Source organism: Tachysurus fulvidraco, chromosome 5 (assembly GCF_022655615.1).
Source record: "Tachysurus fulvidraco isolate hzauxx_2018 chromosome 5, HZAU_PFXX_2.0, whole genome shotgun sequence".
In the NCBI taxonomy this organism is placed as follows: Eukaryota; Metazoa; Chordata; class Actinopteri; order Siluriformes; family Bagridae; genus Tachysurus; species Tachysurus fulvidraco.
In genome coordinates, this window is record NC_062522.1 from 17566757 (window position 1) to 17583258 (window position 16502).

Sequence of the window (16502 nt, forward strand, 5' to 3'; positions counted from 1 at the left end):
TGGCATCTGATCAGACACTCTGTAATGCAGTAAGCAGCATCAGCAGCCAGAGACAGAACAGCCAACAGATTTAGGGCATGAACTATTACATGCATCTAGAGCAGGAGTCAGTGACATGGAGCTAGAGAAAGAGTAGAATAATTTTGCATTCATTTGCAAAGAAGAAGCGGCATATTCTGTATCCCTCAGAATTAGCATAATGGCCCTGTGCTACATTTTCAAGTGGTAGTTGTGATCACATTCTCTTTTCCCTCACCTTTATTCACTCTCTGATTTCTTTCTATATGGAAAGAAATAGTGTTTGAAGGTGCCCTTGCAGTCTAGACTCAAGCTTGTATATTTGGCCCTTGTGTATTCTGTTGTGCAACATGGAATGTTTTTGACTCTAAACAGCCAACAGGGACACTCCAAGCTCTTAAAGACTAGGGGGATATAATCCTTCAGAGCGAATGCCAAAATACATTATTCATTCGGTAAAATCTCCCAGGTTATGCCTAAAAGGAAGGTCAACCAAAAAAGAAAAAAGATTTCATTCATACAAAGTGAGGAAATAAAGTGAATAGAAGCACTGATATCTTGGTAAAAAAGAAATATAGTCACTTGATGGCTGTAAGGATCTATCGAAAACCAAGCAATAAAGTTTAGGGTGGGAGACATGGACATTCAGAGTGTGGAGTTTTGAAGCTGTGAAGTCAGGGAAATAGATCATCAGTCAGTGACAGCGGGTATGTAGTCTGTTAGTTCGGTCTTTTTTTTTTCTTAAAACTCCCTGTCAGTTATTCAACAACCTGAGACAAATTCAAGATCCAATGATTGACCATCAAAACACTTCTATATTTAAGACATTAGGAAGAGCTTTGATAGGGTTCTCAAACTGTGGTACAGGGTGCAAACAATAATCTTTTACAGATACAGTCTTTGTAGTCTTCAACCCTAAAATATATTAATAAATCTCTTAGGACACCTAGAGAAATAACATCTCATTTTTCATTCATTTATAACACATATACCCATATGGATCATCTATTTAAGATTTAGAATCATCTCTGGTGACATGGTACAATAGTTCATGCTCTTGGTCCTGGTCTCTCTGGATTCATAAAGAATGGTTAACTAATTATTTTTTGCCACCCTTGGCACTCCAGACTGTGCCAGTCATTCTCTCTCATACTTACTTCTCTCTCATTCTTACTCTCTGCTGACCTGGTCTTCATTCTCCTTGCGCTATTTTTTCTTTCTAGTTTTATTACTTTCACTGTCTCTCTGTGTGACTGTAGAATAAAGTAGAATCAGAAAAGTCTCATATTTAAGTTGAAAAGAATATACAGCTCTGTAGATAATGGAACTTAATGGGTGCACAAAGCCAAGTTCATCGCAAAGCATGTACCGCTGCTAAAATTTGTCAGATGAGAAAATGTGCAGATGTTCAGATGCGCATGTTGACAGGAGGTTTGTTGGGCATGCTGGAGGCAGGGGGGGCAGGACGAGGCTTGATCTCTTTGCTCTTCATAAAGGACAACAGCTGGTCAGGGATCTCAGCTAGAACATCTTTAGCCAGCCGAGCCATACTCAGGATCTGGTTTCCAGAGCGGTCAATGTAGTCACGAAATGGAACAAACTAGTCAAAGAAACAGAGAGAAAATAAAGAAAGACAAATTAAGTGCCAGAATTAAAAACATGAGTAGCATATATGATATCGTACATGATTAGGCTTATGATTATAATTTTATATAAGATGTTAAATAGTTTGATATTTTATAATTGGGTAGAAAAAGAAAAAAATTACCAGCAACCCCACAATTCATATATACTGCAACCTCACCTGGAGAGCGCTGAACCTTTTAGCTAGTTATAACTTCTTTAATTAGCTTGCAATTAAAAAATGAAAAATGAAAAATCCCACCTCTTCCTCCAGAAATTATTTTTGTTTGGACATGCTCACCATATGATCTAATAAACTTAATTGGTTCTGTTTTCTTAAATATAAACAATTTCCTACAGTTAACACATACCAATTTTTTTTTTTTACATATCCTGACTGGCATAAAGCATTACAGAAGAAAATAAAAATAAAAGCAAAAGCCCTTGATCTTTTGTTTGAGTCCTGATGTACATTTCTAGTTTTAGCCACTTTGTATCCTTAAATACTTCCATGTACAACACAGAACCAAGGACTATGCAAAAACAAACGCTGTTTTACATAAAATGCATGTGTGCAAAAGAGGTGACCAATTTCAGAACATTTCTATATAGATTTGGGTGTATGTGTGTGCAGTTATTATCTTGTTAAAAGTTTCATTTGTGTCCAAATCCTGACTGAGGCAACTGCTTTTTAGGATTCAGGATGGCATTAAGTACTACTCAAACACCATCCAAAAACCAGCTCCAAATCATCAGTGATATACTGTACCACCATATTTCACAAGTGGGTATCAGGTGCTTTTCTTTGCATGCAGTTTCCCTTTATTATCTAAACATGGCATTGGCATGCATGAGCAAAAAAAAATAGATTTTGGTCTCATCTGAACACTACAAAAATTCTAATTATAGTTCGAATGACATTTGGCATAGTTCAGACTGCTTTTAGGATGGATTCCTTTGGCAACTCCAAAATCTACTAAACTCTGCAATTCTAAAACTGTGATCTTTGAAAAAAATATATTATTATATAACAATATGGGGTGTACAATGTATATGTAATGCATACAGTAGATTAACAAGTTTACAAGTTTTAAAAACATCTCTTGTGCCATGGGATAACATTTCATGCTATTCTCTCTGTGTTCATAATGAATGGTCATACAGTACATTCATAAGAATGGTCTATGGTTAATTACTGATTGATTTTTGCTATCCTTGGCATGTTTAGGACAAAAACTGATTTCATCTGCTTAAGTTTATAAATGGAATAGGGTATGGGGTATACATCTGCATTCTCAATAATACATGCATCAGAGTTCAGGCAATTCATTATAAAATACAACACATAATATGGATCCAAACTCCCTTCTTTCCCTAAGCACATTTTTTGAGTAATATGCTAACATATTAGCAGCATACTGTACAGGCATATTCAATTGGGAGAGGCAGCAATGGCATCAATGAGCAGTAATCAGGACCTGGAAGAATCTCCTAAAACAAAAAGGTCTTGCGAATAAAATAATTTAGACTTCTTGGTACATTATAAAGTTGACAGGCAGCAAGTAAGGGTACAATACTTCAGCACTAATACCACAGACACGTCTTCACATCTACAATGGTACTCAGGTAGCCTTTAGTCTGAACTGATTGGGAGGTTCATAGCTGAAGCCTGCAGATACAGTATGAGTCTGTACTCGATGGTGGAGAATGCAGGATTCAAAAAGTCCCTTGATTCAGACACCCCCATTTAGCTAAATGATTAATTAACCTTGTTTAATTTTTGTTACATTCTAATGCACAGCTTTTATTTCATTATAAGCTGCTAGCCTGAATGGATCACACAGACACTGTGTCATTAATACATTTCAGTTAGGGTACGGTTATTTTTTACTGTTAACGTTTTAATCAAATAAAAATCAAAACCTAACATATATTCAGTGGAAGCTTATTTGATGCACAAAAATTGTACTGTACTGTACCGTACCGTAATATTTTATCATAATATTGTATCACATATAAACTATTGGGTATAATGTTTATTTTCTTTAATTTTATTTTTGCCTGTTTATTGTAAAGGTGCCATTTACTCTGATGTTATGAAAGGGCTTTGGTACAACAGAATGGAGAAATTACCTGAACAATGTCTCTTTCCGCGAAGCGTCCTCTAGATGACACTCTGACCTCATCACCATCCAACTCCTCCATAGCTGCCGGTGAGAATACACACTTGTTTGATCTTCACACACTTTGTCACCATCATCCTTTCCCACACTCAACATTCTCACAGTGTATTGAAATGGTGCAGATATCAGCACCGTCTGTCAGTGTTGGAGATTGTTTACTCTTTTTATAGTGATTTCTATAATTCTGTGTGTTTTTCTGCCAGAGAGAGGGAGCATCTGTTTGTGCATGTGTGTGTGTGTGTGTGTGTGTGTGTGTGTGTGTGTGTGTGTAGGCTGGAGGCAGATGTCAGTTAGCTCAGTCTCCGGAGGTGGCACGGGCTTAAGCACTGCTTCTCCAGGGAAGAGAGGGTACTTATGCTGTGTGTGTTGTGTGCTTAGGGTGTGTGTATTGGAGTGTGTTAGTATGTTTGTGTGCATGCCTCAGAGAGCATAGTATCGATCCTGGAGATCCAAGTGTGTATGTAAATTAGACAGTTGGGTACTATGGGGCTTTGAGTGGTGGGTGACAGATGGCAGCTGAGGACACAGAGACAGGGACAAGATGAGGAGAAGCAGAGAAACAAGGGTGATGATGCAGTACAAGAGGACAAAAGACCAAGGACACAATGCAATCATGGCAGCTCTCAAAACATTTCAGCTACACAGAAAAGATTCTGGAGGTTTCAAAACTTAAATTAAAACCACAATTCTAACCTTTTTTTCAACCCAGTATCTATTCATCGCCCCTGTATCTGCTATGCCATTAAAGCTGACAAAACAATTTGCGTATTTCCCAGTAAAGAGAAAAAAAGAACAAAACTATTTACTTGAAACTCACTTATTATTCATTGGATTCCATCAAAAAAGCTAAAAAAAATGTTTCAAAATATGGTGAATTTAAAAACTACAGCCACTGTATTCTAACAGTAACAGTTGTTTGGATGAGACGGACATGACAAACTTGTTTATGCTGCAGAAAAACAGTACAACGCAATTCTTGTATATTTTTTAACCAAGCACAAGAAAATAAATAGTTCCATGTCTACTCTGAGCTGATTATGTGGATTCTGTCAGTAAAGCATGATTGTAAAAAACATTTAAAGGTAAAGTATACAGATTTAAGTGAAACAAAACTGACTACAAAAATATATTTCATATATTCCTTTTTGTTCAGCGCTATCAGCCTAAATTAAGAAGGTAAAGAAAATTAATTTGCATCTTAAATGCTTGTTTTGTGCTAGATCGCTTTATCACTTTAATCTCAGTTTCTTAATTTAGCCAAAAATCTTTTCTTGAATAGTCATTGGTCTTTTGTACTCTTGCTTTGTAAACTCTCTTCTACAGATATTGTACCTAGAGATTACATTGAGAAGCAGCTGACAGTCTCACAAGCACATAAAAATTTAAGTAAAAGTCTACAAATTATTAATGCTGCAGTCCTTTTATTGTGTCTCTGTGTGACAATAGGCTTCTCAAACAAATAATTAATGCCATGTTTCTGAGTATATCACAGATAGCACTCAAATGTGCTAAGATGCAGAATAGGCATTGTGTACTACAGTACACTTGAGGCTATGCAGCATAACTTAGCTGTAATAAGTCAGAAGGGAGACCTGATACAGGCTCTTAACCTGGACACTTTGCAAGACATGGTGCATCTAAGTTCACATGGAAGAAAGTGTATTAATTATCTGTCTCTCTTACACACACACACACACACACACACACACACACACACACACACACACACACACACACACACACACACACACACACACACACACACACACACACACACACACACACACACACACACACACACACACACACACACACCACAAATTTACCATCAAACTCAGCCGGACCCACACCCACAATGATGATAGACATGGGTAGAGCAGAAGCCTGAAAAAAAAAACACAATCACATGTATATAATTATTATAAGCAATTTCAAGTGCTACTGAAGAAAGCATACAGACTGAAATGCTTCAAAATCGGTAGGAACATTTTGTCAACCTAAAAAACTGAAAAAGTCATTCAAACGTGAGCATCGATTTAGAGTTTCCACAGCAATTGTTTTATATTTCACATTGCTAATGGTATCTCAGTTGCTTACAGTATGTACACTACCAGAAAAACATCTGGGCACATTATGCACATTATGCACATTATGCACATTAAGACAATTTGAAATTTTGTGCCCAGTAGGTATTTCTCAAAATATAAAAGCCTCAAAATCAAAAAACCTTCAGATGTTGTGACGAGGTTTAGAAGGTCGTGACTACTTTTCTTTGTGTTCATTGTTCAGAATATACTGTATATATAAACAGGTTTTACTTTTTAGCATATTTTGCTTTCCTCATTCCATCATTGTAGTTTTATTTGAATTCAAATTGTCTTACATTAACAACAGCTTCTTTGGTCTGCACCATGTCTGAAATGACTCCGTCTGTGATCATCAACAGCACAAAATACTGGGAGCCATCAGTCACATCCTGCGCTGCCCTGCAACAGATATGGACAAAGTTAAGAGAAAAAAGCAAGAAGGACCTTGTTGTTCTTACTAAAAGCTTTCCATATTATAACATAACACTGTAATAATAAGGAAGATACATGTTAATATAAGCAATTATATCTTCCTCTATATGCCCATATACAATAACAAGAAAATGCAACATTCTGCAAGAATATTATGCAGTAGCAGGTATCCTTATTACACCCATTATGCCCTACAGACAAGCAACTTTCAAATGTCACTTTGACCTTTTAAAATATCACTCTCTCCATGTAAGTGAATACTATAAATACAGAATGCTTAAATTAAAAAATATATTTTTATTCAGCAAAGCAATTAGTTATTGCATTCCAACAATTCATCTAGGAGACAATACACCATGTTAATAACTAACTCAGATCTCTGCTTAATATTTACACTTGAACTTGTACTTCCCACAATACACATCTGCTAACAAATTCAGTTTGAATCAGTTTGAAGGTAAACAGAATCAATTTTACATAAGGTGATTTTTTAAGAAAGGTTTCCTGCTGATATTCATATTTAGAAATGTAAATAGGGCTTGACTTTTCTACTGGGAGTATGAGGCTTGAATCTAATTGACAGTGCAGCAGACAGTAAGGGGTCGCATTAGTTCTGTGCCTGTCTTTTCTCAGCATCTCTGTGGCCACAGGGCAAAAATGCTAAATCTCCTACCAACTAAATGGCTGACTATCCTCAAGACCAAACACACACACACACACACACTCACACACACACACACACACACACACACACACACACACACACACACACACACACACACACACACACACACACACACACACACACACACACACACACACACAAACACGCAGAATCTTACCCTGCTACCTGGTTAATGACCGGGGCGAAGTTGGTCGGTCCATAAAGCTGGACTTTTCTGAGACTTTGGAAGTAAGCCTCCAGCACTTCCTCTATCCCCACACAGTTTGGGTTCTCGCTGTTACCATTCTAAAAAAATATACATACACAGTACACTAAGACCAAAGATTTTACAATTGCCATTTAAAGCTGTGTGAGTTCCTCATGACGCTGTGGGATACAGGCCACCAGCAGCCACTAAAGTGCCTCATATGCAGCTAGTTATTAGACTCCTAGACTGCTCAATAGTAGCAATGAACTCCTGACCCTACATGAGCAAAGAGTAGGAGGAAGTGATATTGAAAATTACTAAATGTGAAAGAAATTTCAGAAGAGACTTTTCAGATTTTGAATACTTCTTAGGCTGCATTGCATAAAATATTTAGGCACAAGGAAATATTGAGCAGTAAGTCTTCAAGGTCAATACATGGGTCCTTCTTCTGTATTCTGTATGAATGCTTTGTTCTTGTCCTTATATGGAATTAACCCAGAAAAAAAAGAGGGAGCACAAAAGTGTTCAATAAATTCAAATACATGAACAGTGGGAGTGAGGAAGACAGGGTTTGTTACATAATATGTCATACTTCTAATTAAATTTGCTTTAGCATGACACAGTTTAAACATGGTCACGCTAAAATGGGTTCTAATTTAAGAAAAGCGATTACAGCCTAAAGTTAATAGAGGAAGTTATAGATTGTTCTTAACTAAATTAAATCATGCAAAGTATCTCATTACACCTCCAACACTTTCAGACATAGCTTTTGGTAGACATTAGATCAGAGAGCTGTTGTTTTCCTAGCATTTGGGGTTCTTTAGCTTGCATGGTAAATACATTCTTTTATTAAATGCATCATTATATTGATTCAATTACATTTCTATATGTACATTACTGTATAGCTCTTTTAACAATGGCCATGAGGAATAAAATTTTTTATTTATATTTATTCCTACTGCGCAAGCCAAGCTGGAGGCAATTATGGCCATAAAAAACTCACTGAAATTATATAAGGAAGAAACCTTGAGAGGAACCAGAATCAAAGGAGAACTTATCCTCATAAGGAGACTTATCCAATAAGCAGACGGATATTGATGATTTCATTTATCAGCTCTCACAAAGTAAAACCAATATTGTTTTCTTGTCATTTCCTCACATTTCCCTTTTTTCTAATTGTTTTCTCTGGTTTATCCACTCATAATTACTTCTTTGCTCCTCTTCTCATGGATAGAGACAAGGCACATACAAAGCTCAAGGATAAGTCTTTATTCCAATGCTTTCATTTTTGTCTCATTCTCTTCGTTAGCCCATCAATTATTTTATTCTGTGGCTTTATAAAAAAGCAACTCTTCAGCCTTGGGAAGTAACCTGGCTTCAGTTTGTTCTTAAACCATTTTCAGCACCTCTGTCTCTCCTCTCCTCTGCCTTTCTTGCCTCCGGGCTTATGCAGACTCCTCAGTTACCTTAGTGTGTATCTCTTCATATTTCACAGAGGGTTTGTATTTTTCATAAGGCCTTTCTCATACTCTAAGAATAACAAGGGTGGGTTTATGTGATTAATTATAATGGAACTGAACACCTGACCATGTCTGAGGAATTGAGCTGTGTTACATTCTGATTCATACACTGTATACTGCATTCTAACAAATTCTTCTATCAACAAAACCCTGTGAGGCATTTACTTATTTATATATTAGGACAAGTTATAATAGTGAAATTCACGTGGTATAATGGAGGCTGTCTTTAATCTTGTCAGATTCATAATAGTGATCTTACCAGAGGAAAGGCATGGGAGATTTTGCCATCGGGAGGCAGCTTGGCTCCAAATCCATAGGCTGGGAAAAGCTTGTCACTGTCATAGTCCTGAATAATCTCTCCTACTGCCTTCAATGCCATAGCGTAGGCGTTCATCTGATATGGACTCATGTAATGCAGGGAAGTTGGCTGAGCCGGGTTACCTGAGATCACAGAAAAAGCATAGCTAAGCATATGTAACAACATTTACCCCAAAATATGACTATCATTTACAATTAAGCACTAACAAACCAGGTAATCAGCTGATATTTGGGACTGCAAGGAAAAACTCTTGAATGGTCGCATGAAAGGGGACAGTGCTAGATTTTGTGAGAATATGAAATTTTATATTAAACTTCTATATTTAGTGTTTAATGAATTCATTACTGCTTAATCAACGAAATAGTCTCACCTTCCAGGTCTTAATGAAAATGATTTAGGAATAAGAATATTAATGTTTAAGAAAGAAAGGAGTTGAGTTGGTTAAACTCCGTTCGTTTGCTTGGAAAGTATTTCAGTTCACTTTGTGCAGTTTACTTTCTTTAAGTTTCTCAGCTAAACTTGCAGCAAAGATACTCAGCAGCCAGGAGGAAAAGATTGCATCATTCATTAGACATATGAGTTGTCATAATTTTAACACGGTCAGTCATTTCAGTTTTAATATTTTAAAATAATGCTTAGTGTTAATAGACACGTACCATTTGATGCTGTGAAATCTATGGCCACAGTGAAGTTGAGTTGTGTCCTGTTGCAAGCAAAGACAGTACAGATTATCACAAAACACTGGCAACCATTCTAACAGGAAACACCTGAGAGACATTTGAAATACACCTATATCCAGAGTGACTTGCATTTATCTTTTATACAACTGAGATGAGGGTTACGGTGAGGGTTACAGGCAGTTCAGGCACTCGACAGTTCAGGCACTCGACCTCAAAACTTTCTGACCAGTCCGACATTATAACCACTGAGCTACCATTCATAATTTAGGCTGTGAATTCTTGAGATGCAAATTCGGTTGGAGAAAGTTTTTAAACTGAAAAGAAAGTTGATGAAAAGAACATATGTAGGAACATAAGAGTTCAGTGGTTAAGGTGACGGACTGCTGATGAGAAGGTTGTGAGTTTGAATCCAAGGTGCACTAAGCTACCACTGGCCCCTGAGCAAGGCCCTTAACCCTTAGTTGTATAAAATGAAAAAAAAAAAAATGTAAATCACTCTGGATAATGGTGTCTGTCAAATGCCATAATGTGTATTAAATCGATCATTAAATATGTTTTAATGGTTTCCATTATACACCAGAATACCATCGCTTCTCCTCAAGTGTCGATTTTGATTGTATTGCCTTCTTAAACTGGTCAAATTAAATGTTGCTATAATTTACTAGAATCTTTTTTTTACCTTTTTTGTGAAGCAGGGTTCAGTGCTCTTGTATAACTCATTACTAACACCTCCATCGTCCCACATGATTGAATGCTGCAGTATGTGTCTATGGCTTATCTCTGCTGTGTGTTTGTCCAGGTGTTTGTGTTAATCAAATCCTGGGATAACATGGATAAGAAAAGTCTATGAAGTAGATTACCAATCTGAAGATTCCTTGGAGTTATCTGCTTCATGTATGTAACCAGCCTAACACAAACCTTTGCTTCCTGTTCGACATCCCCTTCATTGGGTCATCCTCACATCGCTGCCTAACAATATTCTTCATTCTGACTTTCTAACGCATGATTTGTAGTGAAAAAAAAATGTTGATTGTTTTTTTTCCATGGCTTGGAGTTTATTTTTGTGACTAATACTTGGCTCAATTCTGATGATTTAAGACCTCTTGGTGAATTCTCTTTCACTGAATGTAACTTTTTTGTGCTCCCTAGACTATAGGCTAGAGGTGGGTGTGGCAGCAGGGGTATGGGCTGTGTAATGAGGGAAAAAACATTTAGGGCAAGTTGGTAATGGTCGAGTGGCTACTCCTGTGTGTGATTAATGGGATGTTGAAATTATACTCTGTCTATTTTGCAGTAAGCTGCTGAACAGCTTTCTGCTGAACAGCTTTATGCTGAGCCATATGTCAAGTGCTTTACTGAGGTCTGCCATGTTTATTTTCATTTTCTGTGAAGAAATAACCGATGCTGAAAAGCACAAAGCCAAAGTAAAAAAAAAAAAAGGCCTTCTTCTGGTATCCAATCAGACTGTCAACACCATAGAATGTTTTCGCAATAATTTTAACCTAATTTCAACCCTAAAATTCACCTTAGCCTTGTGCCATGTGCACTTATGTTTACACCTCCTACATTTAAAGTAGGTTTGATAAAAGAAAGTGTGAGGTGTCTCCCCTGTCATTTACAGCAGCACTAGTGAATTGCGGGTGTCTTTAAGTTTGTGTATGTGGAAGAGAGCAGATATCACTTTCCCTCAAGTATGATGCTGCTCTGTGATCTAGCATACAGCCAAAAAATATTGTTGGTGTAATTCATCCTTCTTGGAGAATGAAATCTCCTATCAGATTTAAAAAGAAACTGATGATCACTGCTCTATAAAAGCAAGTTCTGAGGTGCTTTTTGGAAAGATTTCTATAGTCTCAAAGTTCTGTTCATCAAAATTAACATAGTACTGAATCCTGCTTTCAGACTCTTTCCAGAAGCCACTGTTAAAACTTGTGAAGTTTTTTTCCTGCCTATTTTTTTTAGCTTTCATTTCTGGCCCATGATCTCACTGACTTACCTGTAAATCCTAAAGCAAATTGAGCCTGTATCACTGTTCTATCTGACAGATTCAGTCTTGCATATGACCTACTACTTGGTCCCTTGGATACAGTCCCTGAACCTCAAATGTGAAACATGTCACATGCTGTCAATCTCAGCATTCTATCCATAAAAACAGCTGCCTATCCAGTGGCACAATTCCTTTATATTTGCAGTCATCCTGAATCTTATCTTTTTTCAACTCATTTCAAGGTGAAAATAATATTTTGGGGAAATTCCAGTCCAGTTTCTGAGCACACCATAAGAGAGAACCCATCCTCCTCAAGGTCATTTTACTGGACTCCAGTGGGTTTAATGTATTTATAATATACAGTATATATTGATCATGTACCTGATCAAAGATGCTATATGAAAAAATATATAACCTTCAAAATGATTTAAAATATCTGTTAAGGTGTACTCATTTCACATACTTTAAAAGCTCTGGTGAGATTCAGAACCATGTCAAAAATGAAGAACTGAGACAGTTAAATAACTGTTTACAAGATGCATCATTTGGCATAAAACTTTTTAAGATGCACAAATCGGCAAAGATTTATTTTGCATTTCAATTTTCACCCTTTACTCTACCCATTGCTTTTATAACAAAAAATGCACCAAGCAAACAAAGCTGAATAAAATGTTAGCAGAGTGCCTAGTAACAGAAAATGAAGCTTAAGTGCAAGCATGTGCAATTGTTATGCACAAACAAATTAGTGACACTACATGAATTTACAGGACCTGAGACAGGCTGTAAACAAATCATGAGGTATGAGTGTTCTTCTTACCCTCCTCTGATGAAGTCAACAAATGTGTATTCAGATTCGACTTTAAAGGAAAGCAATGTCACCTTCAGAGAGAGAAAGAAAATTGTATTGAGCCACAGCCACTCACACACCTTTGTACAAACACTTTGAATGGAAGCAGAACCAAAATCAAGTTTAAACAGGTACTTACTGTGCCAGAATTGACATATTTTTTCTTCTTTCCTTTCTTTTTTGGATTTAAAACCTATACATAAGTAAGAAGAGATAGATGCTGATCATGGAGAACTTCTATCATGGTACCATTCTTACAAACTGCATCACAGAATGCTAATCATAAAATAATAAAAACTGCCAAACACATCATTGAAACACATGCATATTATTAAGGACACATCTAATTCAGAACAATGAAGTGTTTGTATGTCTCCCATCAGGAACAAGCTACAGGAGTCTGTGCTATCACACAAAAAGTTTCATGAACCCCTTTTTCCCGTCAGCTGTTCTGATGCAGATCTCAGGTTTACTAAGCATTGATTATCAGCTTCCATCTGATACCTGGGGCTTGAAAGCCCCTGATCTTCTGATTAACAATACAGAGGTTTAACCATCAGAGCCACCATCCATCCATCCATCCATTTTCTACCGCTTATCTGGGGCCAGGTCGCGGGGGCAGCAGTCTAAGCAGGGACACCCAGACTTCCCTCTCCCCAGACACTTCCTCCAGCTCTTCTGGGGGAATACCGAGGCGTCCCAGGCCAGCCGAGAGACATAGTCCCTCCAGCGTGTCCTAGGTCTTCCCCGGGGCCTCCTTCCGGTTGGACATGCCCGGAACACCTCCCCAGGGAGGCGTCCAGGAGGCATCCGAAACAGATGCCCGAGCCACCTCAGCTGACCCCTCTCGATGTGGAGGAGCAGCGGCTCTACTCTGAGCTCCTCCCGAGTGACTGAGCTCCTCACCCTATCTCTAAGGGAGCGCCCAGCCACCCTGCGGAGGAAACTCATTTCGGCCGCCTCTATCCGGGATCTTGTCCTTTCGGTCATGACCCAAAGCTCATGACTATAGTTGAGGGTAGAAACGTAGATTGACTGGTAAATGTTCTTCACCACAACAGATCGGTAAATCGACCGCATTACTGCAGAAGATACACCGATCCGCCTGTCGATCTCCCACTCCATCCTTCCCTCACTGGTGAACAGGACCCCAAGATACTTAAACTCCTCCACTTGAGGCAGGAGCTCTCCACCAACCTGAAGGGGGCAAGCCACCCTTTTCCGGCTGAGAACCATGGCCTTGGACTTGGAGATGCTGATTCTCATCCCCTAGCGCCTAGAAATCCTGTCCATATAAATAATGAACAGGACCGGTGACAAAGGGCAGCCCTGCCAGAGTCCAACATGCACCGGGAACAAGTCTGACTTACTGCTGGCAATGCGAACCAAACTCCTGCTCCGGTCATATAGGGACCGGACAACACTTAGCAGAGGGCCCCGGACCCCATACTCCCAGAGCACCCCCACAGGTCACCACGAGGGACACAGTCGAATGCCTTCTCCATATCCACAAAGCACATGTGGACTGGTTGGGCAAACTCCCATGAACCTGGTGAGGGTATAGAGATGGTCCAGTGTTCCACGACCAGGACGAAACCCGCATTGTTCATCCTGAATCCAAGGTTCGACTATGGGCCAAATTCTCCTCTAAAGTACCCTGGCATAGACTTTTCCGGGGAGGCTGAGGAGTGTGATCCCCTGTAGTTGGAACACACCCTCCAGTCCCCTTTCTTAAACAGACCTAATTTGCACTGTAGTTCATTGCCCCTGTATTTGTACAAAGACAATAACATAATAGTAAAGCTGAATCTAACCAAACTTAACCTAACACATATTCACGTATCAATAGATCTATTGGAAAATAGATCTAACTATCCAGAAAGGATAATCACATTACACCATCACATTTTTAATCACATTACCCCAGGTTAAACCATCTTAAGGTCAAAGATTCATATTTTTGGATATAAAAGGGATTTTGTGTTAGGAATTTAATAAGTAATAATTTCCTAGAGTTTCTAAGTAATCAGTTGCTGTTGGAAGTGAGAACTTGGCACTTCCATTATGATTCTGAGTTTAGAATATGACTGAAAGAGAATAATAATGTGTAGCCTGTGGCCAGCATTTTGCCTACACTTACCTCATACACATTAAACTGGCTTTGACCTCGGGATATCTCTCTGTAGCTAGTGGTGAATTCGCCAATAAAGTCATGACTGCAGGAAGAAAAGACGGACAGATTTCCTATGTTACGGCTGAGACACGATCATGCTCAATCTTTCATGTTTTAAAGTTTTTTCAGAATATTAAAAATTACATTCCCATAAATCATTAAAATGGCCATGGTCTATTTAAATCTCTTGGTTGGACCTCAATTTATTTTTACACAAACAGAAGATTTTATATTTATAACTAAAAGAGCCATATGGTTACAGATAGGTTTGGATGCATGCATAGCCTTAATTAGAATCATAAATAATTATGTCAATATATAGTATATAGCATATATAAACAGTATATAAGTGTAAGTGTGTGTGTACACCAGGCATCAGCATTAGTTATTACCCACTCATTGACCCCAGTATTTCTTTAATGTCACACACAACTTTCCTTCCAGTAGCTCTAAACTGAGGATAGTCATACACTTTCTGCCCTCCTTCTTTTTAGAAAGACATGTAAAGTGATCACTCGTCTATGTCGAGCACTGATGCCCTCATGCTGGCATTTCTCAGAGTTTCAGGTTATACCTAGCTATAGAGGGAAATATGTGAAGTGATATCTGCTAAAGAGTAAATTAAATTTACCTTCCATCTCGATCCCAGTCATACACATCTACCTTAACGGTTCTGCAGGAAGATAAGAGATATGAGCGCAGATGGAAATGAAGAAAAGAAAAGAAAAGAAAAGAAACAAAAGAAAAGAAAAGAAAAGTAAGACAGAGATGAAGTGACAGGTTGCAGTCACTGAAAGTGCAACACAGTTGATTTCAGCATCTTTAAAAGCCTGTGCAATTAATGAAATCAAACAAACTGCCATATTTAAAGCATTTTGTGTTTGAATGATAAAATGATAACTACAGTATAGGAAATGGCAGAGAAATCACTGAGGTACACGTACAAACACTATAGTCAATATTTTGTCATTATGTGGATATTATCCAGTAAGAATGCACAGCAGCAGCTTTCATGGTCATCCTGAACAATTTTTGCATAATTTTGTTTTGAAAAGTATAACCACTACAAATATACACAGGAGAGATTGATAACCTTGGCTGCATGACTAATTCTAAATATTTCACAGAAATTTCAATCATTAGATTTCTTTCCCTGCACTTCTTCATACACTCACTGTCTACTTTATCAGAAACACTTCTATACTTGAACATTCATTCAGTTATCTAATCAGCCTTCAATCCTGTAGCAGCTGTGGCAAGAAAAGAAATTGTGCAGATAAATGTCGAAAGCTTCAGTTAATGATCACATCAAACATCAGAATGACGAAAAAAATCTGATCTTTTTGACTTTAATCGTGGCATCATGGCTGGTACCAGGTGGGCTGGTTTGAGTATTTCAGACACTGTTGATCTCCTGGGATTTTCACACACAACAGTCTCTAGAGAATGGTGCAAAAAACAAAACCAAAAAGAGTGAGTGAGCAACACTTCTGTGGGTGTAAATGTCTTGTTGATGCGAGAGGTTAGAAGAAAATGGCCAGATTGCTTTAAGCTGCCAGGAAGGATATAGTAACTTACTCTTTACAACTCTGGTGAGCAGAAAAGAATCTTAGCATTCACAAAACTTTGAAACTGAGAAACTTGATGCACTACAACAACAGAATACAGATTCAAACCAAGTTCTTCTCATGTCAGCAAAGAACAGGAATCTGAGGCTATCATGGGCACAAACTTACAGTATCAGAACAGACTACTGATGAT

General features: G+C 38.0%; 1 protein-coding gene across 4 annotated transcripts in view; it reads right to left on the minus strand.

The window, feature by feature from the left end:
• Positions 1-813: 813 nt before the first annotated feature.
• LOC113642868 (copine-9) overlaps positions 814-16502 on the minus strand; it is a 73310-nt gene continuing 57621 nt past the window's right edge. For 3 of the 4 annotated variants that reach the window (XM_047814367.1, XM_027146610.2, XM_047814369.1), the window contains 11 exons: positions 15373-15414; positions 14709-14784; positions 12708-12761; positions 12539-12600; positions 9711-9757; positions 8995-9176; positions 7186-7313; positions 6208-6310; positions 5651-5708; positions 3775-3848; positions 814-1618 (listed from right to left, as the gene is read on the minus strand). In XM_047814367.1, coding sequence (XP_047670323.1) covers positions 1427-1618; positions 3775-3848; positions 5651-5708; positions 6208-6310; positions 7186-7313; positions 8995-9176; positions 9711-9757; positions 12539-12600; positions 12708-12761; positions 14709-14784; positions 15373-15414 — 1018 coding nt within the window. In that variant the 3' untranslated portion in view covers positions 814-1426. The other variant, XM_047814368.1, reaches the window with a different exon arrangement.